The 23,394-nt window shown below is 49.1% G+C and overlaps 6 protein-coding genes across 6 annotated transcripts; 4 read left to right on the forward strand and 2 right to left on the reverse strand.

Moving 5' to 3' along the window:
- Positions 1-1,176: 1,176 nt before the first annotated feature.
- On the forward strand, positions 1,177-3,159 carry N7473_004315 (uncharacterized protein; the record flags this gene model as incomplete). The annotated part of the gene is made up of 4 exons (XM_057150255.1): positions 1,177-2,060; positions 2,115-2,335; positions 2,390-2,982; positions 3,121-3,159. The coding sequence occupies 4 exons, from the start codon at positions 1,177-1,179 to the stop codon at positions 3,157-3,159; spliced, it is 1,737 nt and encodes a 578-aa protein (XP_057010365.1).
- Positions 3,160-4,469: 1,310 nt separating this feature from the next.
- Positions 4,470-5,934, forward strand: N7473_004316 (protein kinase; the record flags this gene model as incomplete). The annotated part of the gene is made up of 5 exons (XM_057150256.1): positions 4,470-4,720; positions 4,770-5,101; positions 5,167-5,474; positions 5,526-5,688; positions 5,756-5,934. 5 exons carry the CDS (start codon positions 4,470-4,472, stop codon positions 5,932-5,934), a joined length of 1,233 nt encoding a protein of 410 aa, XP_057010366.1.
- A 3,123-nt stretch (positions 5,935-9,057) lies between these two features.
- N7473_004317 (uncharacterized protein) lies at positions 9,058-9,694 on the reverse strand (the record flags this gene model as incomplete). The annotated part of the gene is made up of 3 exons (XM_057150257.1): positions 9,058-9,396; positions 9,448-9,461; positions 9,688-9,694. 3 exons carry the CDS (start codon positions 9,692-9,694, stop codon positions 9,058-9,060), a joined length of 360 nt encoding a protein of 119 aa, XP_057010367.1.
- Positions 9,695-10,274: 580 nt separating this feature from the next.
- N7473_004318 (aminoglycoside phosphotransferase family protein) lies at positions 10,275-12,283 on the forward strand (the record flags this gene model as incomplete). The annotated part of the gene is made up of 5 exons (XM_057150258.1): positions 10,275-10,763; positions 10,821-11,032; positions 11,089-11,267; positions 11,320-11,914; positions 11,968-12,283. 5 exons carry the CDS (start codon positions 10,275-10,277, stop codon positions 12,281-12,283), a joined length of 1,791 nt encoding a protein of 596 aa, XP_057010368.1.
- A 181-nt stretch (positions 12,284-12,464) lies between these two features.
- On the reverse strand, positions 12,465-13,841 carry N7473_004319 (uncharacterized protein; the record flags this gene model as incomplete). The annotated part of the gene is made up of 1 exon (XM_057150259.1): positions 12,465-13,841. One exon carries the CDS (start codon positions 13,839-13,841, stop codon positions 12,465-12,467), a length of 1,377 nt encoding a protein of 458 aa, XP_057010369.1.
- An 8,331-nt stretch (positions 13,842-22,172) lies between these two features.
- On the forward strand, positions 22,173-22,673 carry N7473_004320 (uncharacterized protein; the record flags this gene model as incomplete). The annotated part of the gene is made up of 1 exon (XM_057150260.1): positions 22,173-22,673. One exon carries the CDS (start codon positions 22,173-22,175, stop codon positions 22,671-22,673), a length of 501 nt encoding a protein of 166 aa, XP_057010370.1.
- Positions 22,674-23,394: the final 721 nt, after the last annotated feature.

A 23,394-nucleotide genomic window follows, 5' to 3' on the forward strand; every position in this document is an offset into this window, starting at 1 on the left:
AGAACGGACATGGAATATGCGAATTTAGAGGTGCGCCCTAAGCGCTAATAGCAACTGAGATGGGGCTAGATGTGGTCTCGCATTTTCGAATCGGTGCATGCCCCGCGAACGGCGAGCACGTCAAGGCGCAACACGGCCGCGTAGAAGGAGATCATGTACGGACTAGGTTACTTGCGGAATAAGTAGAATTTCGTTTTCTGGGGCCGTATCTGTCCAGATCACACCGTCTCTTAGCAGGGCAGCTAAGTCCTATCCTGCTCATGCATTAGTGCGTTGGGTCACGGGTTTGTCTCGAAATGGCAAAGTCAACTTTGTTCAAAAATGGTGCGAGCGGAGTTGTATACAATATAGTCGTTCCCCGACCTTTAAGCGTCGGGCGTTTGACGGGGTACGAGACCAACGATCTTTTGCCACGAGACTATTGGGATGAAGCCTGGACCAACCAGAGTTTAGTAAGTCACCGCCATCTAAGTGGGGCGTTCGTCTGAGCGGCGATGTGCTAAAGCGTAGAAAGGGGCCAAAATCTACAGTTAGCCCCTCCCCCCCCCTTGGCAAGAGAAGCTGGTGCAGGAGGTCACATTTGCTAAAACAGGTGTTCTAAGATGCGTGTTAAGTGTAGAAAGGGGCCAAAATCTACAGTTAAGGCCCGGGTTCTCTTCGATCTCACCTAAAGTGACTGAGGGGGAAAGGGAGGTATGATAGCTTGGGGTTCTTTTGCTGGTGCCACCGATATGGGAAGGCTCATTTGGGGTGAGCAGTTAGAAGAGGCGGGGGTCCCACTAGCTATCTGATTGGGGAGTCGAGATGTTTGAAAGCTTTTCTGTACTTAAGAAAGTGGAAATGCACAGAAGTCGAAGTCCAGCTACTTGGAAGAGAAAGAGACGAGGAAGGTTGATCATAGGGTTTATATGTACGCTGGAAATGCGAATCATCTTCTCGATAAAGGATCTCGTCCCCCATACACGTAAATACTGCCTATCATTGCCCGATTTATGGGGAGGTGATACTGACTGCATGTGCGTGTGATGGTACGTATCCGCGCTAGCTGGTCGAATATGATTGGCTGTCCCGCACGAGAGTCCACAGGACTGGAAAGAGGTCTGAGTAAGACCAGGTGAGCAATAGTTCCTCAGGCCCAGCCTGGGTTTACTTTACGATATCTCCCATCCATCAAGAATGGAAGACACAGCGGGTCTACTTACAGCAGAGCTCAATGACCTTTTCGAGAGAATTGGGCTCGTTCTCAACAAGATAGAGACGAAACTACCTCCTGAAGAATGCACGAAATGTGTTCAGGGTCTGCCAGCGCCCAGTTTGCTGGTTTTCTCGAGACTCCTCCTCATGATGGGCAAACGTCTACAAAACGAGCCAATTCACATACCAACTGATAAAAGTAATGCTGCACTCAACTGCCATCACGAGAGCCCAGCGGTGGTTAACAATGCTCGTGAAGATCTATGCCCACCTGGCGATCGCGGCGAGGACCCGTCACCAGTTAACCACAATGATACACTATCAAATGAGGCCTCCCATTTCGACCATGGCGGTACTGTCGACCATCGTCAATCCCATCGCAACTCTAGCAACCCTGATCAAAGAATCGACCTCTATCGCCCCTTTTCAATATCGACTAGCCTTCACAACGCCCTCATCAAACATCAGGGGAACCCACAATCCTTTTTTAAGTCAACTCATCGTATTGGAGTCCAAGTCGCAGGTGGATTGACAGGTGCATTTTTTCGTCTACACCAAAAATGTGACGATATTCAAGATGAGAAGATTCGTGACATCTATCTTCAAATGCATCTCCTATATCGACGGCTTGAATTCCGGAACCTGTTCCTTTTGGCAAAAGAACTTGGGTATCATACTGGAGACAGATGGCGTAGGGATGCTTGTCTACAACTCGCAGCGCAGATAAAACAAAAGCATCCCTCCTTAGATGCAGACGAACTGCTTGAAGAGTATGTTCGGCTTGGTCGTGCGTACAACAAGTGGGCCGAAGAGTTAGGCGGACCCGGGTACTTGCTTATATTACCTTTGACAGTCACAGAATACCAGTGCGTTGCATTCTCTTCCTCGCAACGTGAAATTGGATGCTAAATCATGTCAAGATACACTGGCAGGGAATTTTCCCGATATTTCTCCTCCGCTGTCGACAGTCTCCGTGAAAATGGCATTGACAACGCTGTCACAAGCAATGGACTCGATGTGTTAGGAAAAAAGATAGCTGACGAGCTTTGGGCAAGGTCCCAAGAGACAGAAGGCTCGCTCAAGCGACCTCCCACGAAGTCAGCACTGAGGAACAAGAGGAAGAGAGAGGCGAAGGTGAACGGTAAGGCGGTTGAATATTTGCATCCAATATCTGGAAATCCTAATGCTGCTCCAGAAATTAACCAAAACGAGGGTAAACGGCGCCAAATACCTCGGCAGGAGTTTAGAAACACTCGATCTCCGGTTGTTGGTACACCCAGTATTGATTGTCCACTAGACGAACAAGGATATCATCACCGGCCTGAGGCTTCGATGGATCGCTCAGTAATCGTTTCTTTGGACACCGAAGATCCTAGGTCTCCAGCTTTCCTAGGTCTTGATATTTCGCTTGACACCTTGACGTCGCTCATACCCGGTGGAGATGCGGACTTCCCTGATACAATTGATATGATGGCACCGCTCATACCTGGTGGGGATGCGGACTTCCCTGATACAATTGATATGATGGCACCGCTCATACCTGGTGGGGATGCGGACTTCCCTGATACGATTGATATGATGGCACCGCTCATACCTGGTGGGGATGCGGACTTCCCTGATACGATTGATATGATGGCACCGCTCATGTCCGTCGGAAATGCGGACTTCCCTGACATGAGTAATACGATGAGACCACGATATCTCGAGGCAATAAGACCGCTTGCCACTGACATACATGCGAAGAGTTTTCACCCGGATGTCGCGCTATGTCATTGTCCTGGGGAAAACGTACGCCGTCTTGGGAGCGACTGTGCTGTTGCTCCGCTTGTTCAAATATAAGAACAGGAATACTCATCAGTGTTGATTGAAAGCCATAATACAGACACAACATGGTAATTCGAGCTATTTGGTGACCGTGTTCGGTAGGAGCACGATGAGACAGTCTACCTGTGCATCAAGGACTAAAGCACTCGTAAAATGTATGTAATCACCAGGCTTAAGCACTTCACCTGCAACTTGTAGTTCGGCAGAGGATGAATCTTTATTTCCCGGGTTGCTACTTCCCTGATCGTCATTTCCCTGATCGTCATTTCCAGGGCCGACAGAGAGGGGGAAAAATAGGGACCGATAGTTTGGGGTTAAGCCAATCTCCGCTTTTCCCTTGATGCGGTATATTGTATATCCATGGCCCTGTTGGCAATCAATTATTCAGCTGTCCATCTAACAATACAGATTGGAATTCCTACCCATATCTTGCTGTATTTCTGTGCATCCAAGAATGGTCGCAATTTGTCCCGACGGTCCTTATCCACGCATTTAAAAGTATTCTTGGCGACTTCCTCCATCTTAGCATGATCATGGACCCAAGTTGCGAGTTTTGTGAGCTCGGACAAGGCTGTAGGTTCTATGGAACAAGGTGCCATTATGTTCGAAAGGTTGAGAGGCGGCCGGTACGGTTGATCAAGAGCCAGTAAGCCGATGGGAGGACAAAATCCTTACAAAAAGTCAGTCACAATCAAGTAACAATGCATTTCAAATCTTACATGAGTAAGGCATAATAAAAAAAAAGCGGGAGATAGTTTTGCGCTGAGTGGAATGAGGGGAAGAACAGCGGGGCATGAAAGAGGTGATGTGATGCCCAATCTAGTGTCACGGGCTGGAAAAACTTAGCTCCACACGGCAACACGTGATGCTCATGTGCCATCGGGATTACAGGAAAATTCCGTCTTTCCACAACAAAACAGGTCTGACATGTTCTCTAATCAACGTAGTCACCCCCATTAACTTTAGGATTCCTTGCAAGGAAATTTAATACCAAAGTCATTCGAAAAATTGTGTTCTAGCGGCTCCGGTTCAAGGAACCATCGAAGGCATTTGCCTAACGGACAACAGTGCCATCATATTATTCCACAAACTCAACGCAGCTCAGCTTTCGGATTCTCCGACGAATAGTCCGGACGAAATCGCTGCCTCGACATTCACGTCACCCCTACTCATCCTCGGGACGGTTTGATTCTTCGGGGTTGGGATGAGTAACTAAACAAACCAATAGTTAACTAACTAGTTAATTTATTCTCTCCCAGCGTTCCGGATAAACTATAATCCATCGTGGCCAATCTCGCTGTCGACAATAGGTCGAGATCCGTCAAGGCCCCACATGTTGACAGTAGTCACGTGATTGCCTTCGCGGTCCAATCTTTCGACACGTCGTCCAAGTGGCCTTCCATCCTGTCTTTTGTTTGCTACCCCCAATCCTGTGCAAAGGTAGTCCAATGATGATGCAACGCCTCACGCACCGACTGAAACAGTCCATCTTTGGGCGACCGCCTTCTCCAGCTAGGAAATTTTCTCATGCAGGCATTCTTCTCGACTCAAACGACAAACTAGAGGAGGAAAAGCTACGAGGGTACACGCCAGAGCATTTCTACCCTGTGAATATCGGCGATGTATTTCGCTCAAGGTACCAGGTGGTTGGAAAGCTTGGGTATGGGGGTCATTCCACAGTGTGGCTCTGTAGAGACCTACAGTGAGTTCTAGTGCCAGTGGCATTGAGATTGAGGACTGAAAAGTAGTAGGCAGCATGCCTATGTTACATTGAAAATGTACGAACATGACTCTAGCCATGGAAGAAGAGAAAAAGAGGTGTACAAACATCTCGGAAACGTCAAGTCCAGCCATACAGGCTCTGTGCTCGTGCGACGCGCCATCGATGACTTTCAAATCAGTTCTGCGGATAACACCTACTCCTATCAGTGCCTTGTGCATCCCCCTTTAGCTATGAGTCTATGCGAGCTACGCAATCGGACCATAGAAAAGGTGCTGCCGGAAGATATACTCAAGCCAACTTTGATCCATATACTTCTTGCTCTCGACTTTCTTCACACAGAAGCCAAGATTGTTCATACTGGTATAATATTCCTATTATTGTGAAACAGCGCACATTTCTGGAATTTCTTATTGACCTAATTTCAGATATACAAGAAAATAATGTCATGCTTAGTGTGGAGGATGAGTCAATTCTCGTCGATTTTGAGGAAGCAGAGAGATCCAGCCCCAGCCCTCGCAAAATTGTTGGAGATCGGGTGATCTATTCCTCCCGAGACCTAGGGATCCCAAAGGTGCATGGCCGTCCTATTTTGTCGGACTTCGGGGAGGCTCGCTTTAGCTCGAGTTTAGGGAAACAATGGGAGGATGTCCAACCTTTAGTTTACCGGGCTCCAGAGGTTCTATTGCGGATGCCATGGAATGAAAAGATTGATATTTGGAACATAGGGGTCCTTGTATGTATATATCACAAGTCTCGTTCTGCCAAAAACTAACTATTCCTATAGGCCTGGGATCTTTTTGAGCAGAAGCATCTCTTGTACGCCCGCGATTCAAACAGGAACATTTCAGACAGCCACCACCTCGCTGGGATGATAGCAATCATGGGCGCGCCACCAAAAGAAATGCTTCAAAATAGCGAGTATGCGATGAAGTTCTTCGATCACGACGGTACGATCATATATATCCTTTTTCTTCCTTTTACACTGTGTAGGCGCAACTGATGGTTCATACTCAGGCAATTGGATAGGTACCGCCGAAATTCCTTCTATATCTCTGGAGAAGCTAGAAGGCAATTTGCGAGATACACAACAAAGTTTATTTCTCTGCTTCATGCGGAAGATGCTTCAGTGGAAACCGGAAAATCGAGCATCTGCGAAAGAGTTGCTAGCGGATCCTTGGCTGAAGTCAATTTAGTTCAGTGTGGGCTTCGAATGATTGATTTCTTGTAGTAGCTTTTAGGTGCATTCGCTCATATGCGAGTTGGAAAGAAAAAGAAAAGAAGAGTTAAGTGGCCTACTAGCTGCCCTGTGTTGGATTTGCTCTTCACTGATTATAGTTGAACATTGTGATTAAGTATATTTACATGGCCAATGTACCCCATCCGGCGGACTGTATCTGGGATAGGATGCAAAAGGACAAAAATTTGTTATATTAAGCCAACAGGATCTCACTTGCCATCAATGCACAGTAACAAAGTGATAGCGCTCGAAGAAGATTTACATCGCTTTGCAGAGCATTTCACCAATAGTCGCCCTGAGTACGAGTTTATTAATGTTGGCCCGGGCAAAGAAAACGCCGATTCTAAGATGAACAGTGAGACTTCAACAAAGCATCTATTTGTTTACTCGGCTCATATTTCTTTAGGAATGCTTAATCACTTCTATCGAAATATCCAGTGCAAGAAGATTTTTTTTGCTGCTTGCCATGATAATGGCTATTTACACCAACTGCGTGATTTTCTCGGGGGCAGTGAGGAAGAAAAGCGGATTGTACTCGTGGAGACAACTCCTGCAGGGGAAAAATTTAGGTCCCTCGGGTTTGACATCATCAGCTTTGATAACGTGTTCCGTTGTGAGCACCTTCCAAGTGAACAGGTGCCTACTCGCTCTAGCTTCCAGAGGCCCTCAATAACTCCCGACAATGAAATAAACGTCAGATCCTCGTTTCCGGATTCAGATACAACCTCTCAGGGAAATTCGTCTCAGAATACAGCTTCCACCAGTCCTTTAACTGAAATGTCTTTGACCCAGGGATTAAGGATGGATTCGGTTGTTACTGTTTCGGGAAATGGTGGAGTCTCTGTGAGATACCCATCGTCATATGCGAAAATTGGAGGCTCCAGACATCCCCAGAATATCACAATCAAAGGACGCCAAGCCAAAGAAAAGAAAGTTATCGAATACAATAAATACGACCAACGATTAGATCCTCCGATCCGGACCTCCACTGACGCAGCTGCCCTGGATTCCTATCACAAGAAATTGTATGAGATTGCACCCAGAGGATTCTGCAATGAACATTATCTTCTGGGACGCTGCAACCGATTCAAATGCAAAATGGTTCACGAGAAGGAGTTAAGCCCTAGGGAGATTGTCATACAGAAGTACAAAGCAAGGCAGGGCCAGTGTCCCAATTTTGCTGACTGCACTGATTATGACTGTTACCTAAGCCATCACTGCCCTTTCGGTAAAAATTGCGTTCATTCCCCATGCAAGTTTATGCTGCACATATCTGACGGTGATCTCAAAGTGGCGTGAGTAGCTGTATGTTCGTTCTGTAATTAAGGGCAACGTACTGACGTGTCTTGGTGAACGGTGGTTCGAAGATGAAACTGAACCAGATATTTTGGAGACGTAAAGGCAGCGGTCATCGAGATACGTCTTTCGTGAAGCGCGGTGCATTCAACATTCATCGCCGGCTTTTGCTTCTGTTCGGCTTTATTCAGACTACCTCAATCAAGTGGAAGGAGGACTTAATCTTATTTAAAGTACTATCCAAAGGCGATCAAGCTATTATTTAGTTCACCTTTTACTATGTGCTTTAACTTATCTACAAACAAAGCGTCGCTGCGTGATTCGTAGATAATCCACACACACAATTCATTAACCGCCCGGCGGCTACAGTCGAATTCGAAAACAGTTTACCCCTTGGACACACTGACTTTGTTTCTCGGCTCGTACCCGAGTATGCACTAGTCTGTATCAGGAAAAGCTGTAAATAATTATTTCCTAAGAATAGACCCATTGAAAAACTAGAACGACGTAATAACGTAAAATATTGTATATTACATGTATTGCCTATACACTACTACCTTGGCGCGCGCCCCTCCATGCCATTTTCATTCCTACCCTGGCATCTCTCAGTCCGCAAAGACCTCTTATCTCCAGATTTGCTAGAATCATACGCGCTCTATGGCACCGAGACTACCCTCCTCAAGGCTACACTTTATTCGTGATATGATACAAGCCCAATCACTAACTAGGTCTCAAATAGCTGAAGCAGCTGAATGCAGTGAACAGACGATCAAAAATATTCGCAGGAACTTGCGACTGTTCGGAAGCGTCCATGCCCCCTCAAACCATATTGGCCGAAGACGAAGCGTGACACCACTGATGCTAGAAGCGCTCTGCGATCATCTGCTCGAAAAACCTAGTCTATACCTCGACGAGATGGCTATATTCCTGTGGGATGAATTCCAGATGCTAGCAACAACCTCTAGTATTAGGAGAGCCCTTATATCCACAGGCTGGTCTAGAAAAAATTCTCAGCGAAAGGCTAAAGAGCAGAACGTGGAATTGCGAGAGACATATCTTCATAACCTCTCTGACTTTGAGTCGTATCACCTTGTTTATGTTGATGAATCTGGATGTGATAAGCGGATTGGGTTCCGACGGACAGGCTGGTCACCGCTCGGTGTAGCACCAAAACAAGTGGCACAGTTCCACCGCGACGAGAGGTATCAAATTCTGCCTGCGTACTCTCAAGATGGTATCGTGTTGTCTCGCGTCTTTCGTGGCTCAACCGATGCCTCCGTGTTTGAGGACTTCATCGAAGAGCTTCTTCACCATTGTGGAAGATGGCCGGAGCCGAAGTCTGTCCTGGTCATGGATAATGCATCATTCCACCACTCCGAGCGGATTTCACAGATGTGCGCCGATGCGGGAGTAAAATTGGTCTACTTGCCTCCATACTCACCAGACCTGAATCCAATTGAAGAGTTCTTTGCTGAGCTGAAAGGATTCATAAAACGTAACTGGAGCTACTACGCAGAAGATCCCACTCAGGGATTCAGCACCTTCCTCGAATGGTGTATTAATCAGGTTGGGGCAAGAGAAGAAAGTGCCAGGGGCCATTTTCGGCACTCAGGTCTGAGCATTGAAGATTTACATGATCGAGAGTCCCCTGACTGTCCATAATATAAAACGATGCACCCTGCATTCTGAGCCCACCAGGAACCGCATATCACTTTGAGCCTTTGTCAAGTATATGCCCACACTCGACGCCGTGCTAGACGTTTCCTCGGGATGGGATTGCGTATCAGTTGTTCTCCTTGAAGGAAGCTTCCAGGTCCGTCTTTGCCTTTTCTGCATCCACGTTATTCGGATCGATGACGCATTTTGCCAGGATCCTATGACTGTTCTTCTGGGCCTCTTTCTTCACCTCTGCATTCTCGGCATCCTTGTTCGCTTGAAGAATGATCTCCTGTTGATTGTCGCTGATAGTAGCGCCTTTATCCAGTCGAAAGTTTTTCTTCTTATCATGGCTTTGGGACGGATAAAGTCGCTGTCCTTTGGTCGTGTTCTCGGCTTTCTTGAATATCTTCGCCCACGGAATACCATCAGTGAATGCACGAACAGTTTTAATGGATATTGGCATCTATTCGATATCAGTCTTCATGTCAACCTGATGTTGCCCGATGTACCTTACCTTGTGATTTGGCACTGGAAGTAGAAGGTTTTAAAAGAATTCTGTTGTCCTAAATGTCTCCTACGAAAGCCCCCAACACTCTTAATATATCCAAGTCCAAGGCGCCGAGGACAATATGGGCGCTTAGAATATGCTGAAACAATTATAGAATGATTTGTACCTTCGGTGTTACGTACTTGCAGCTCGAGCGCTTGAGAGAAATGTGGTCACACCTTGAGCCAATAAACGCACTGAATTTACCGCTCATGATCCAGGTGCAAAGAATACTACAAAATACCAGAGGAAAAATCACGATATGCAGATGATTAGCACTAGGGCGATTACCAGGTAGGGAATTTTAGCCTCAGACATGACTCCGTAGGTGGTTAATAAACAAACCTCAATTAACTATGGGCCCATATGGACGACCGGAGACTGTGATCACTGGACTGGTAGAAGCTTCCATGAATCGGTTAGGAGTTCCACTTTCTGAGATCACAAAGCTCAGCGCCGCCCCTCAGTTGATGACAACTGGCCCTACACTCTTCCTCAGCCCGCAAATAATTGATAACCGTTGAAAGTCTCACCTGCAATATAGAAGAAGTAATTGTGTAAGGGGCCAAATCGACACTTTCACCACGAAAAAGTCTTGAACTTCATAATTAGGTATTCATATAACTATGGTTGTTGTCTTGGGGGAACTTTTGGTGATTAGTTGCGTTGCTCGCGCGTTAACTTTGTTTGGGGCCTGGTGATTTCTCTTATTAAGCGCCAAGGATCCGAGAGAACTTTCACCCTCTCTCCGAACCGCCACTGGTCCGATCACCACTCACAACCAACGATCAGCGATGAAAGCCGGTGTCGGACGTCGTTTTCTTTCGAGTTTCTGCAAGCTGAGATCTCGTGCCGCTCAAGATAATCAGTTACGAACGCCAGCCCTTCCATCTTCACGTTCATTCTTAACGACCACTACGCTTCCTCCCGGTCGCAAAAGCCTCGCTATTCGCACGATAAAGACTCTCTCCAAGCAAATGCCAGCAGCCAGCCCCGACTTTGAGCACTTTTTTCGTTATACAAGTGGGCGATGGCTCTGGGATGAAGAACAGCAGCTTCGGGATAGGTATCGGGCCTTCAATGTTGCTGGGCTCCAAGGCTTAGCGGCCAGGGCCGTTGGCTCAGGCGGCTGCGTCTCAATGACGAAGTTGGCAGAGGGAGGATTTAACAAGGTCTTCCGGTTGGTTATGGATGACGGAAAATCAGTGCTTGCCCGTATTCCAAACCCAAATGCCGGTCCCTCGTTTTATACGACTGCATCTGAAGTTGCTACAATGGAGTTCGTGAGTTAAGCTTGCCACGGTCAAGCGCAAGGGACGGCTTGCTAACCCATTTACAAGGCTCGAGATTTCCTCCAAATTCCCGTACCGCGAGTATTAGGTTGGGACGCCACAACTGATAACCCGGCTGGTTCGGAATATATCTTTATGGAAGAGGCAACTGGCACGCAGCTTGGAATGATTTGGGATGAGCTGAGTCCGGATTCAAAACTCTCTATTATGAGAGAAGTGGTGGCTATCGAGTCAAAGATGCTCTCGGTGTCATTTTCACAGTATGTTTACTTTCACATTCAGCCTGATGTGCAAAATCTGATCTGTTTCTCGTCAGCTATGGCAGCATATATTTTGCGAGTGATGCAGTTGAAGGTGCAGTCCCAGCCAAACTCACCAACGAGGCTCCATCAGAACTCAAAGAGCATATATACAAGACGTTCAGTATTGGGCCTACTGTTGACAGGGGCTTTTGGAAGAGGGAGCGTGCTTCAATGGACATCTCCAGGGGTCCCTGTAAGCATCGCCATACGGCCATATAATCATTCGACTGGCTAATTGTGACTAGGGTCAACTCCCAGTGATTATGCATTATGTGTTGGCCAGCGTGAAATGGAGTGGATCAAAAATTACGCCGTTCCAAAACCACCGAGCGACGCTACGTTGGTGTCACCGGCCCAAAACAGTCCAGAAGCACATCTGCAGCTGCTAGAGAAGTATCTCAAAGTGGCTCCTTCCCTTATGGACATTGAGCCCATCCTCACTCGCCCGACATTATGGCATAGCGACCTTCACTCCTCTAATTTATTTGTGGATGATGGCCGTATAGCCTCCGTTATTGATTGGCAAGGGTCGTGGGCGGGCCCACTCTTCCTTCAAGCTCAGCCATCCCCGCTTGTGGACTACCAAGGTGATATTCTACTTCGACGGCCGGAAAATTTTGATGATTTCGATTCTGAGCGTCAAACTCAGATCAAACAAAAAATATTCAAATCAACGCTATTCCAGCTCTATTTGTTGGAAACTGAGAAACGGACCCCGCTGCTTACTAGAACATTCCATCTAGACCATGGGAAGACGAGGCGCCTTCCGGTTGAACTGGCCGGAAATACGTGGGATGATGACATAGTCTCCTTTCGTGAGGCACTCATTAATGTTGAAAGGTATGTTGCTCGATGCCTCTCCGTTTCCTGTCCAGTGTTCAATTTCTATTTAGGTATTGGCATGAACTTGGCATCCAAGGCGATTGCCCCTATCGCTTCACGCAGGCTGAACTACATAACCACTCAGTTGATGCCGATGGATGGAATGAGGTTCAGGACTTTTTTGACAGTATTGAAGGTCTTGTCAAAAGGGATGGCTGGACAAGTCCTGAAACGTTCGACGCTGCCTTTGGGTTCTTCTCAGAGCTAAGAAAACGTGGTCTCGCACATTTGAAAGGCGACGAAAGGGACATCTTCGAAAGACAGACCCGTTGGGCCAAAACACAAGCTGACTTACGAGCGTCTGGGATGGAACAGCAAAACGTGTGAACAGCAAAAAGACTGCGGGTTACGGTGTCCGAACGCCAAATCGAATCCCAAAACATAGCGCACACTGAAATTATCATAGAGCAACGTCCTGCTCTGCTGTCTATATTAACAAATGCATCCAAGTCAAGCCAAGTCAAACCAAAACAACGCCAAAGAGCTGCAACCAACGCTAACGCAATTTCTACACCACTTCAAGAACGGGTACTGCCTTCTTCACGTTCTCCACCCAGTCGCGGATATTTTCTACAAAACTTCGGGCAATTCCGGGTTTGATCCCCTTACCGACGAAGAATTCTGGGTTTTGATCCTTGTAGATGTGCTCAAGGTCAAAGCCATCTGATAGCGTTACGTCGGACGCTTGTCGAAATGCAGCTTTGAGGGTTTCATCAGAAACATTCGATGCAAGCCACTCACCGTATTCTTTGACAGCAACGTCTCTGAATCCGGGAATTTTCAATGGGCTCACATCCTTTGACTCAGCTGAGCCAACAGTCGGAGCCGTTATGTCAACCCCAGCAGGGTGGGACGGGAGAACATTGATGTTGATAGGTGGATACGGCGTTCCAGGCCCGGCAATGTTACCCCCTTTGCGCTTTTCTTTCTCCAGCCTCTGCTGCTCCTCCATGTATAACTCTTCTTGGATCTCATCAGGAACATCTTTGTGCGACTCCAGGACACCACCTTTCTCGGCGTAGGTAACCAATCTTCTGAGGGTTTGAGTGCGGAGTCGATAATGCTTTTTCCCTACTGGATCCAGCCAACAGTAGGGGCCCAAATGGCATGCACTTGAATCACATTTCATCAGGGCATACACGCGTCGCCAAATTGGGTGCTCACCGCATGCATTTTCTTCAGCATCTAGCTGGGCATCGCGATCACCAAGCATCCTTTTTGTGACAGAAGATTTACCTCTCTTCTCCCCGTTCCGTCCAGCGGATGGAGAAGTGTCATCCTCTACGTAGTTGAAAGAGATCCTCAGCGTGAGTCTCTTGCCCCGACAGAAGTGACTCGACCACATCCGGAGCTGTTTCTCGATGGCAGTCCAAACAATGTCGGTCTTGTTGAAACGCTTGGTCAGATCACGCTGAGAACGGTCATTGACTGACACAACAATCGCAGTGTCATCAGCCCTGACCCTTTTGTTGCGAGAGACCTTCTGTCCAAGGACAGTTAGCAGCTTCTTTTCCAGAAATCGCTGCCAGTAAGCGCTTGGGGCCAAAACTAGGTCTTCTTCCGTGTCCTTCACCACGGCCTTATTGTTGACGGTGACCCGCCATTCTATGAAGTAGTGTATACAGCTAGGTGGATCCTCATCGTAGATCTTGTCCTCCTCCCACTCAGATTCCCGGAGCAGTGGTAAAGCATTTGGTAGACGTCGGCTTGCGGGACTGGATTGATCGTCGAGGAAGGTGGATGGGGAGGGACTATAGTTGGACCGTGTAGTATAAGGGCTCCGGAAGTGTCCTGGCGTAGGAGGGGAATATTGAGAATCTTGTTCCCATGGTTCGAGCTCTTGGTGCTGAGAGGTATAGTCAGCGTAATATGGGCTATCGCTCATATTTACACGCGATCGAAGTCCTCGAGATCTGCGTCAGCTTACACGGGAGGTTCCACACGTCAGCAACGAATAGAAGCGGCAGTAGAAAGCAGGAACCATGGGCAACACAAATGAGAACCATATTGGCCTACCAGGGTTAGTCCTCTACAACAATAGCACAGCCTTTGTCATAGAAGATGCAAATGAAGATAAAGACAAAGGCTGTGTGGATGAAAAGGCCAGAAGGCAGGTTGGCGAGCTTGGATTAAGCCAGGTCGCCAGGGCAATGACCCCTCCCCCCTTGGGGCCCCTGCCTAGAATGTTCTCTACAGATTTCCAGTATTTTACAGCGACCTCGAAACCAAATACATTTCAATACGTGATACAACCGAGTAGCGACCGTTCCAGCGTAACCAAATCAGGCTTAGCGTATACTCCGGTACGGGCCGAGAAACAAAGTCAGTGTGTCCAAGGGGTAATCTGTTTTCGAAATCGACTGTAAGCCAAAAGGGCAACTAAAACTGATCTACCAATACCTGTCCTAATATACATGTGCCGTATCTCCTTCAAGCCCATGCATGGATCCTTGCAGTATATGTCCTCTCAGCTGTCAATATCATAGGGATCCCTGTGGGTTAGTAATTTTGTTAGTAGACTGGCTTGAAGGCGCTTCTTCAAGTCTTCAACATCCTGCCCTCGCCAGTTGAAGCACGTCTATCATCTCTGGCACAAGGGGGTTGGTGTAGGTTAGTTAGGGGGAGGGTGTCATTGTGTTGGTCGGCGTAGCTAGGCAACATCGAGTCGGCCCGTGGCGATTGCGAATCATACTGAGGCTCGCACTGCTTCCAAATTCGGTGTCCATCCGTTATCATCGGAAGGCGATTTCCCGCTTAGGAAGAAGGAGAGATTTCCCCGGTGAATATTCATACACTAGAGCAGTGCTGTCCGTTGTGTGGTCCCGTTGTGTGGTCCACTTCTGACATCGGAAGAGGAAGTGCTCCACGGTTTCTCTTGCTTGTCCACACGCACATTGATCCGTCCGCATGACGTTGATTCGAAAGAGATACCCATTTAGTCTTGCCATGCCAGTCCGTAGTTGAGCTAACGTTCTCGCTCTTTCTATGATAACCGGTCATATAGCTGCCGGGTGTGTTTTCCAGGGTGTGCTGTGTCCACTCGTTTCACGTGTTTCCCGACGTTCTCTGGCAGGGCTTTGCTGGCAACTGCTCGGGACTGAGCGACATTCAGTGTTGTCGATTTCATCCTGGGGACCGATTCTTGTGGGCAGCATCCTTGTGGATCGCGGTTCTGGCCTGCTCTTTGGCCAGCCCTAGCAGTTTATTGTCCTTGCTGGTAGGGTCCCAAAGAATATTGTGTGTGGTTTCCGTTTCTCCGCAGTCTTTTGATCAACTTGTACGTTTGGCTGACGAACTCCTAGCCTGATTGTTGTCGAGGGTTCCTTATGGTGAGGGCCGCCGCTTTGTTGCTCGTGAGCAGCATGATCCTGTAATCTTTCAATCCCACTTGCATGTTCAATGTATGTGCCATTGCTGCTAGCTCCGCGAAGAACGGATTTTGCTCTGATCTTGTGCCCAATGTCACGGAGAAGGTCTTCAGCTTCAGTTTTCGATACTGAGGTGGCTGTTTTTCGATCGCCACTGCAAATCCTACGAGCCCGTTTCGTGCGGAGCTGCGGACCACGACTTGCATTGATCCGCCCGGTACAGTCTGTGAGTCCGGCATTGCTTCAACATCGGTCTGCATGCGTGTCTCCCATGGTGCTAATGTAAACGGATTGATGGTTTCTAGTGTCTCTATCTCAATGCTTTTCAGCGCGTCCGCTACCTGGTACAGCGGTGAATGGTGGTATCTCCTGAATTTCTTGATCCATGGTGTACTCCTGCGGAGCGGATTGGTTCCTGGAAGGGCGTGAATGTCCGTCCACATTTTCACGGCCCGTCTCCAAAAGCGGTGTACGTGAAGTGGCAATGTGAGCCTCCGTTACGCCTGTCGCAACTGTGAGAAATGTCCCTACAATTGCTTGCGCTCTCACCCTTTGGACTCGGTTGATCGGCCCGATGGGCTTATCCTTGCAAGCGTGCATCCAGACGCTAGAGGCGTAGTCTACTACCAGAGCCACCCAGCTGACGTGCTGTTGCTGGGGAGAGGCCGCGAAGTCGACTAAGCTCCATCGCTGCCTCCAGGCCTTTGGAGCAGGTAACTAGAGTATGAGTACAGAGTAGTTAGTCACTGTAATTCTCGCCTAACTAGTTAACGAACTGGTTAACTGACGGCGTCGGGTTCCAGCAGCGGGGCCCAAAAGTTCAACGGGACCCAAAGAGTTCTGACTAATCTTTGGTGCCGCTGAGGTGCCGGATCCCATCGGGACCCAAGCCCCTAAAATCTTGAAGGCCTTCATAATTGTCTTTCTGTTGGACAATTGAATTGCCACCTGCTCGCATCGCAGTAGCCACGAAGTTCTGGGCGTCTTCTACAGGATTCTTTTAGATCGCTGCAGACTACCTTTGGAGTTTCGTACGGCACCACATATTCATAGCATACACACACCGGGTCCTTGCTCTTGAGTCGCGGCTGGTTTGACCACGCCGCTGGAGGCAATTCGCACAGGCCCAATGTCCACGGCTGTAGCGGAACTGGAGAGTTACCTTCAGTCCATGCTAGCTCTGAAACCTCCTGGAATTAAGGCCTTCAAGGTCCATAGTATCACCAGACTGTGCACCGCCAATATTAAGGTACGACACTGTTGTCATGCAAAAGGAAGCTTGATTCTTCTTCTTGAGGGAATACATGAGGCTATATATACAACATGAAGTCCAAGTTGATTTCCAATCAACTTGGTTCTTCCTATACATAGAGCAGGAATTATTTCCGATGTTGCGGCTTCATTCCTGAGCAGCAACAGCCTCACATCACAATATTCCCCCTCAGGATCACCTTGCTAGCGAGGCGATACTGAATACATGCACATCGGTCAGGCCTTGGTAAAACCATTCAAAACCTCGAAGAGGAGAAATAGTGGAAAGAGCGCCATCGCGGTTACACCCTTTCCTTCATGTGTTCTTCAATGTCAATTCCTAACAGGTTGCAAAACTTGGCGAATGGAGAGGGTCCCAGAGGTTTCGTGAGTCCATCAGCTGCCTGTTCTTCGGTTGGAATGTATTCGAGATTAATTTCTCCTGAATTCAGAACGGCTCGCTGGTAATGGAACTTCACGTTGAAATGCTTCGTCCGTTTGTGAAACTCAGGATTGCGGGAGAGAGCAATAGCAGATTGATTGTCGGCTATGATGTTGGTCACCGGTGATCGAAACAGATGGGTTTCCGCCAGGAATGTGCGGAGCTATTGCAGGTGAAGAATAGCATTGTATTGGCCAATGTACTCGGCGTGAGTCGTGGACGTCGCTACTTCCCCCTGTCTTTTGGATGACTAGGAAACTGGCGCTCCCGCAAGTTTGAACACATAGCCGGACGTGGAGAATGCACTATTAGTAACGACCGAGCCACTAAAGTCGGCATCGGTGTATCCGATTAACTGCCCGCTGCGGTATGTGATGCGATAGAATTGCGTAGCCTTGATATAGCGTAACAGTCTCTGCAGTGCGGCCTGATAATGCGACTGCGGTCGGGATGTAAAGCGACTTAAGGTCTTAAGCGCAAACGCGATGTCAGGGCGCGTACCGACTATAAGATACATTAGTGACCCGATTGCGGTCCCGAACCGAGCCTTCGTATCTTTATCTAGGTCGCTCCCGTCGGAAACGTTATTCAGGAGAACTTTTAGAGCTATCGGTGTAGACTTCGGTTGACAGGTCTCTATGTAAAAGTCGGAAAGCACCTTTTAGATGTATTAATGTTAGTGAATCGAAATAGATCCGTCCGCGTGGAAGTTAAACTGAATTCCTAGGAATGAACGCGGGGTTCCCAGATCGTTTAGCTTGAACTCCGATTCTAGGGCTACTCGAAGTTGCTAGATCTCGGCGTTGTCCGCTGCTACGACCAGAAAGTCATCGACGTACACGCAGACGACACAGTTAGGCTTATAGAAAACACAATTGTCGGACTGGGCTATGGTAAAGCCGTGAGCCACTAGGACACGGTGGACGTATTAGTACCAAATCCGTGGTGCCTGCTTTAATCCGTATAAGGAGCGTCGAAGGCAGTAAACGTACCCGTCTTCCTCAAAGCCCTCTGGCAGCTCTATATAGATTAACGAGTCGATATCACCGTAGAGGAAGGCAGTGACGGCATCGAATTGGTGGAGTTTCTATCCACGCAGCACAGCACTCGCAACGATGCTGCGGACTAAATCTATTCGGGACACAGCCGCGAAGGTTTCGTGATAGTCGATGCTATATTTCTGTCGGTAGCCTTTGATCACCAGTCGCGCTTTCCGAATTCCATTAGCCTTCGTCTTAAATACCCACTTACAGCCAATAATCCGATCCCCGGGGGGAACTTCATTTCGTAGAACCTTCTCCTATATACTATACTCAAGAAGAGAAGCGTATTCTTTCTAGATCGCAGCCCACTATTCCAGCTGATTAAGTCCCGACACAGCTTCGTAGAAGGTCAAGGGATCAACGTCTTTTGCGGCGGTTGTATTCAATATCCCCGTCGTATACACCTTACCTAACGACTCTAAGAGACGTTTGGAAGGTCTTCGTCTTCGGCTATACAAGGAATAGCCAAGGTCGGGTATAGCTTGTGTTTCGCGAGGGATTGGATTGACCGGTAAAGGAATATCAACTGGTTCAGAAGGTGCATTATCAACCGGCTTACAGGGCACGTTCTCTAGATCATCAGGAGACAGAGGAGACAGAGGCGGCGTAGGCAGTGCGTCAGATACAGGTAGTATTAGTTTAGCAAAGATAGGTGATAGAGGAGCGTTGTCCGGGAGGTCGTTGCCTGTTTCCCCCTCGATAAGCGGCGCTATAGGGGTCCGTTTATCGAACTCGACATCACGGGAAAAGACTGTCTTTCCAGAGTGTACTTCGTAAAGCCTGTACTAATTAGGTTCGTAGTAACCGAGCAGTCGGCATTCAGACGATCTTAGTCCGAGTTTAGCGCGATGCTCTTTTGGAATTAGTACCTATACACAGGAGCCGATCCGTCGTAAGTGCGACAGCGTAGGCGGCTTCCCGTATAGTACTTCAAACAGTGTTTTCTTCTGCAGAATTGACGCTAGCGCGCGCAGCTTCAGATAAACTACCGTCTCTAAGAGCTCGGGCTACTAGGAAGGAGGAAGCTTCGTATCGGACAGGAGCGTATTGATCCGCTCCCGGATAGTGCGATTCGTGCGCTTAGCTAGTCCGTTCTGCCCCTTGCAATACGGCGGCGAGGTATCAAACTTAACTCCCTAGGACTCGAGGTATATTCCGATAGGCAAGTATTCTCTTCTGTTGTCGGTAAGGAATCTTTTGATCCGGGCGTCGAACTGTCGCTACACCTAGGCCTCGAATTGTCGGAACTTAGACAGCGCTTTATGTTTCTATCTTATAGCGTAGGCCTACGAGCTACGAGAAAAATCGTTAGTAAATGTGATAACGTACCTAGAGCTATCTTTCCTAATCGGCATCTCTATGATGTCCGAATGGACTATTTCAAATATTCTCGTCGAGTGCAGACGTGGCCGTCTTGTACGGGAGTTCCTCTTCTGATGCTACTTACCCGATATGCACGCCGGACACTGCGGCGTTGCTAATAGTTCTGCCCGAGTCAGCAGTCGGTACGGAGTGCTAGTCTGACGGAGGACCACCCTTAAGTCTCCCCGATTCAGATGTCCTATCCGAGCGTACTATAGCGCTTCGGTAGCCTGGTCTACTCCTTTACTTATATCTTCTTCGAGTATCCGAGCTTCACCACCGAGTTCAGAGGTGGTCGCCGCGCCTTGCGCACCACTTAACTCTAGAGGGTCGTCGACGTCTATGTCCACCGCCTGCGGTTCTAGGGAATCTGTATAGACACGGTCCGCCGGCGCCCTCGCTAGTTAGACTCGTTCTCGGGATCTTTGGCTTATATAGCACCGCAAGATCAACAGATCCTCCTCTGTATAGTAGGCAGTTCCTACGGTCCGTCCTCGGCGTTGCATAAAGACGTTCTGCGGGTGCGCTACTACCGAGTAGCGGTCTCGTAGTAATTTCGGCACGCTAATCAGGTTCATCCCGATGCGTGGCGCGAAGTAAACATTCTTTAACACTAGGGGGTGGTTGAACTTCCCCCGGAGCGTGAGCTTCACTGTACCAATCCCTTCGGCTTCTACTAGATCGCCCGCCGTGTCCAGTATCTCACGGTGGGGCCGCAGGCTACTAAAGCAGCTTCGGTCCTAGCAGATGTGGCTAGTGGCGGCCGAGTCTAGGATCCACCGGGGTTGCGGTGCGTGGGTATAAAGGGTCGTCACCCCCGCCCTTACGATATTGATCCTCGGTCTCTTAGAAGTCGGCGGGCCCTGCCGTTCTTCCTCCTGGCTTGATGATATAGTGTTTCTTGGTGAGCCGGAAGTACTTCGTTCTGCTTTGTCGGCATGGTCCTTCTGCGGACGCAATTCAGGGTGTTTCTTCCAACACTTCGCAGGCACATAGCCTCGCTTCTTGCAATGGGAGCACTTTCGTGTGTTGGTTTGGATCGTATTGATCGATGCTCCCGGCCCCCTTTGTGGTGGTGTGGGAGAGTTCTTCCCCCGCACTGTCTGTTCGGCATTAGCCAGACGGTTTCCGACCGTGGTCGGATCGACTAGATCCTTGTCATTCTAGATAGCATCCACAATCAGGATATACTCCGGTCCGATCTGCGTCAACAAGATCGCAATGTGCGTCCGATCGCCAATGGATCCTCGGGCGATGGCATTCAATCGATGAACCAACAGTCGCACGCGGTCGACAAATTCACGCGCGCTGGCGCAACTATCGCCTGTCGTTTCGCGAAGCTGAGCGAATAGTTCGCAAAACGTGGCGAGTTCCATGCGCCGGTACCGTTCTTCGAGTTCATTCCACAGGTCGCGGGACGTCTCCAGCCCCGCGACATGGATGCTAACATTAGGTGACAGATATCGCAAGATGATGTGGTAGGCATCGGCTTCACGTCGCGACCATTCCTTATGGCGCTCGAAAGCTTGGACCTCCACTTCGAGGCGGGTTTCAATTGCTCGCTGCCTCACGGCTCCATTGAGGTGGGGCTCCACAAGCGGACTAATGTCCGCCGTGATTGGCTTGGCATATTTGAACTGGCAATCAGGACGCTGGAGATCGCCCGACACGACGTCCCAGACCTGCCTTGCTTTCAGGTAGGAGGTCATGAGACGTTTCCAGGTTGCGAAGTTATCGCTTCCTGTCAGAGGCTCAATGGCCATGACGGATCGGTCAGGAGAGTCCTGGGCAAGAGCCGACATGATGTTTGAGAAAGCGGGGTAATATATAATCACAAATCAAAGAGATAAATGGGTCTCGGTGTGAGTAGAGACGGCACCCGAGTGACTGCACTCGGGCTCATAACCTGTTGTCTTGCAAAAGGAAGCTTGTTTATTGTTCTTCTTGAGAGAATACATGAGGCTATATATACAACATGAAGTCCAAGTTGATTTCCAATCAACTTGGTTCTTCCTATACATAGAGCAGGAATTATTTCCGATGTTGCGGCTTCATTCCTGAGCAGCAAATGCCTGGTATCACAACACCTGGAAATCGACTCTGGGCCGAACCGCACAGCCGGGGACCATGGTCGTTAGGACAGCACCTAGCTCGACAACTAGCCAATATCCTCCCAGCCGATCCCTCTGCAGGTTTAGAGAGCGCTGGGCGTGGCGATGGCAGCGGCTTTCCAGGGCAGATTATCGTCCAGGCAACGGATGACGCTCTCACTGCGGCGCGGACAATACAACCAGGCAGTGCGATCTGGTCAGATGGATCAAGGCTTGAAAACGGCCGAAGCGGAGCCGGGATCGCCTGGCAGGAGCCTTGCGGAGAGTGGAGGGCCCGGAGCTTCCCCCTCGGAAAAGGGCGGGAGGTCTTCGATGCGGAGCTTGTGGGTGTTGTCCAGGCCCTTCAGGCCGCACTGAAAATGGATGACAGCGTCCCGATCACAATTCTGCTGGATTCCCAAGCCGCGATTGCGAGGCTGCGACACACACAAGCAGGTCCCGGTCAGGAACTGACGCTTCGAGCTCATGCAGTAGCCAGAGCTCTCCAAGAGGGAGGCCGAGAACCCATAGTTCAATGGGTGCCTGGCCACGCCGGAATTGAGGGAAATGAGAAAGCCGATGAAGCGGCAAAGCTCGCGGCCAGTCGCCTCGCCAGCTCTAAACCGCTGGCCACTCGCTTCTTCCAGTTGAAGAGCGGCCATGCTGCTATCGGGGCTCACCTCCACCGGATTCACGCGCGGGACAGCCCAGCGTGTGAGAAAGGCGATGCACCAGCAGAGACAGTACACCACGTTCTCTTTGAGTGTCGGGAATAGCAGCACCAGCGGGCCCAGCTCTACCGAGCGCTGGATCGAGTTGGGGTGGCCAGACCCTCTGCGGCGGAAGAATGTCCAGAGGGTAGGCTATTGGGGGAACCGAAGGCGACAGCCGCCATCTTACGATTTCTGTCAACAACGAAGGCAGCTCTGCCCCGGCACCACCACCAGGCCCTGGCCGAGCGAGCACGACGAGATGATGAGTGGGGATTGGAGGACTTGGAAGAAGCTGAGAGGACGGGGGAAGGATAGCAAGAAGGGTAGCCTAGGCACTCAGCCTGGGAGACACCCGAATGGCTTGAGACACCGAGGAGAGCCAGGATGGCTCAAATGTCCTGCGCAAACAAGCGAATTGGGACGAGTAAAAGGACCTGACAGTATTTAATGGGGCTCACGCCCAGGAACTCATAGGAGCAGACGGCTGAAAGCCGTCCCTGTCTCAGACTCACGGTCTGTCATAGCTTTAGGGCTCGATATGGACAATAAACTTGATTAATAATAATAGTATCGGCCTTGTTGATGGCGTGAAGGTAGGCCCGGAGGCCTATTTTGCCTGTACGGATCTGTGTGATTGCTGAGCTAATTGCTCTGCGTGCCCCGATGTGTGTATCGACGGTCGTTTCCCCGGTCGCACTCCAAGCCTAAAGAGCTCTCTGCCGTGTTTGCATGGCCCTGGGAGTTTTTCCACCACAGCATATGTTGATTCCAGCGCGAGAATACGATCCGGATTACTTAAAACGACTCTGAAAGAATTGCGTGAACATGATTGGGTCAGAACTTACTGCATCAAAGCTGAAGTATTACCAAAACATCTCGATATGGATATGGGGTGTAGTGTTGAGGTTTCAGCGGTTCAATACCGCTGAGGCTTCCTTTATAGATATCATGTGATTAAGAGATACTGTTGCTTTCCGTCCTCCCTGAGACAGGCTAGCGTTGTGTGGACATTTGGGGAGCGTGGAGAGCACGCTTCCACTCAGGGGTAATCTTAGATTTCTTGTTCCAAATTGGCTTCAATGTTACGCAGAGGAACTATCTCAAACCTTAGCGCCAAAGCCGTGGTGAAAGCCTATTGAGGTCATGCATGGCTAGCCTGCTTCTCATGC

This window comes from Penicillium subrubescens (genome assembly GCF_028828155.1).
Source record: "Penicillium subrubescens strain IBT 31985 chromosome Unknown utg000003l_segment0_segment0, whole genome shotgun sequence".
Taxonomy (NCBI): domain Eukaryota; kingdom Fungi; phylum Ascomycota; class Eurotiomycetes; order Eurotiales; family Aspergillaceae; genus Penicillium; species Penicillium subrubescens.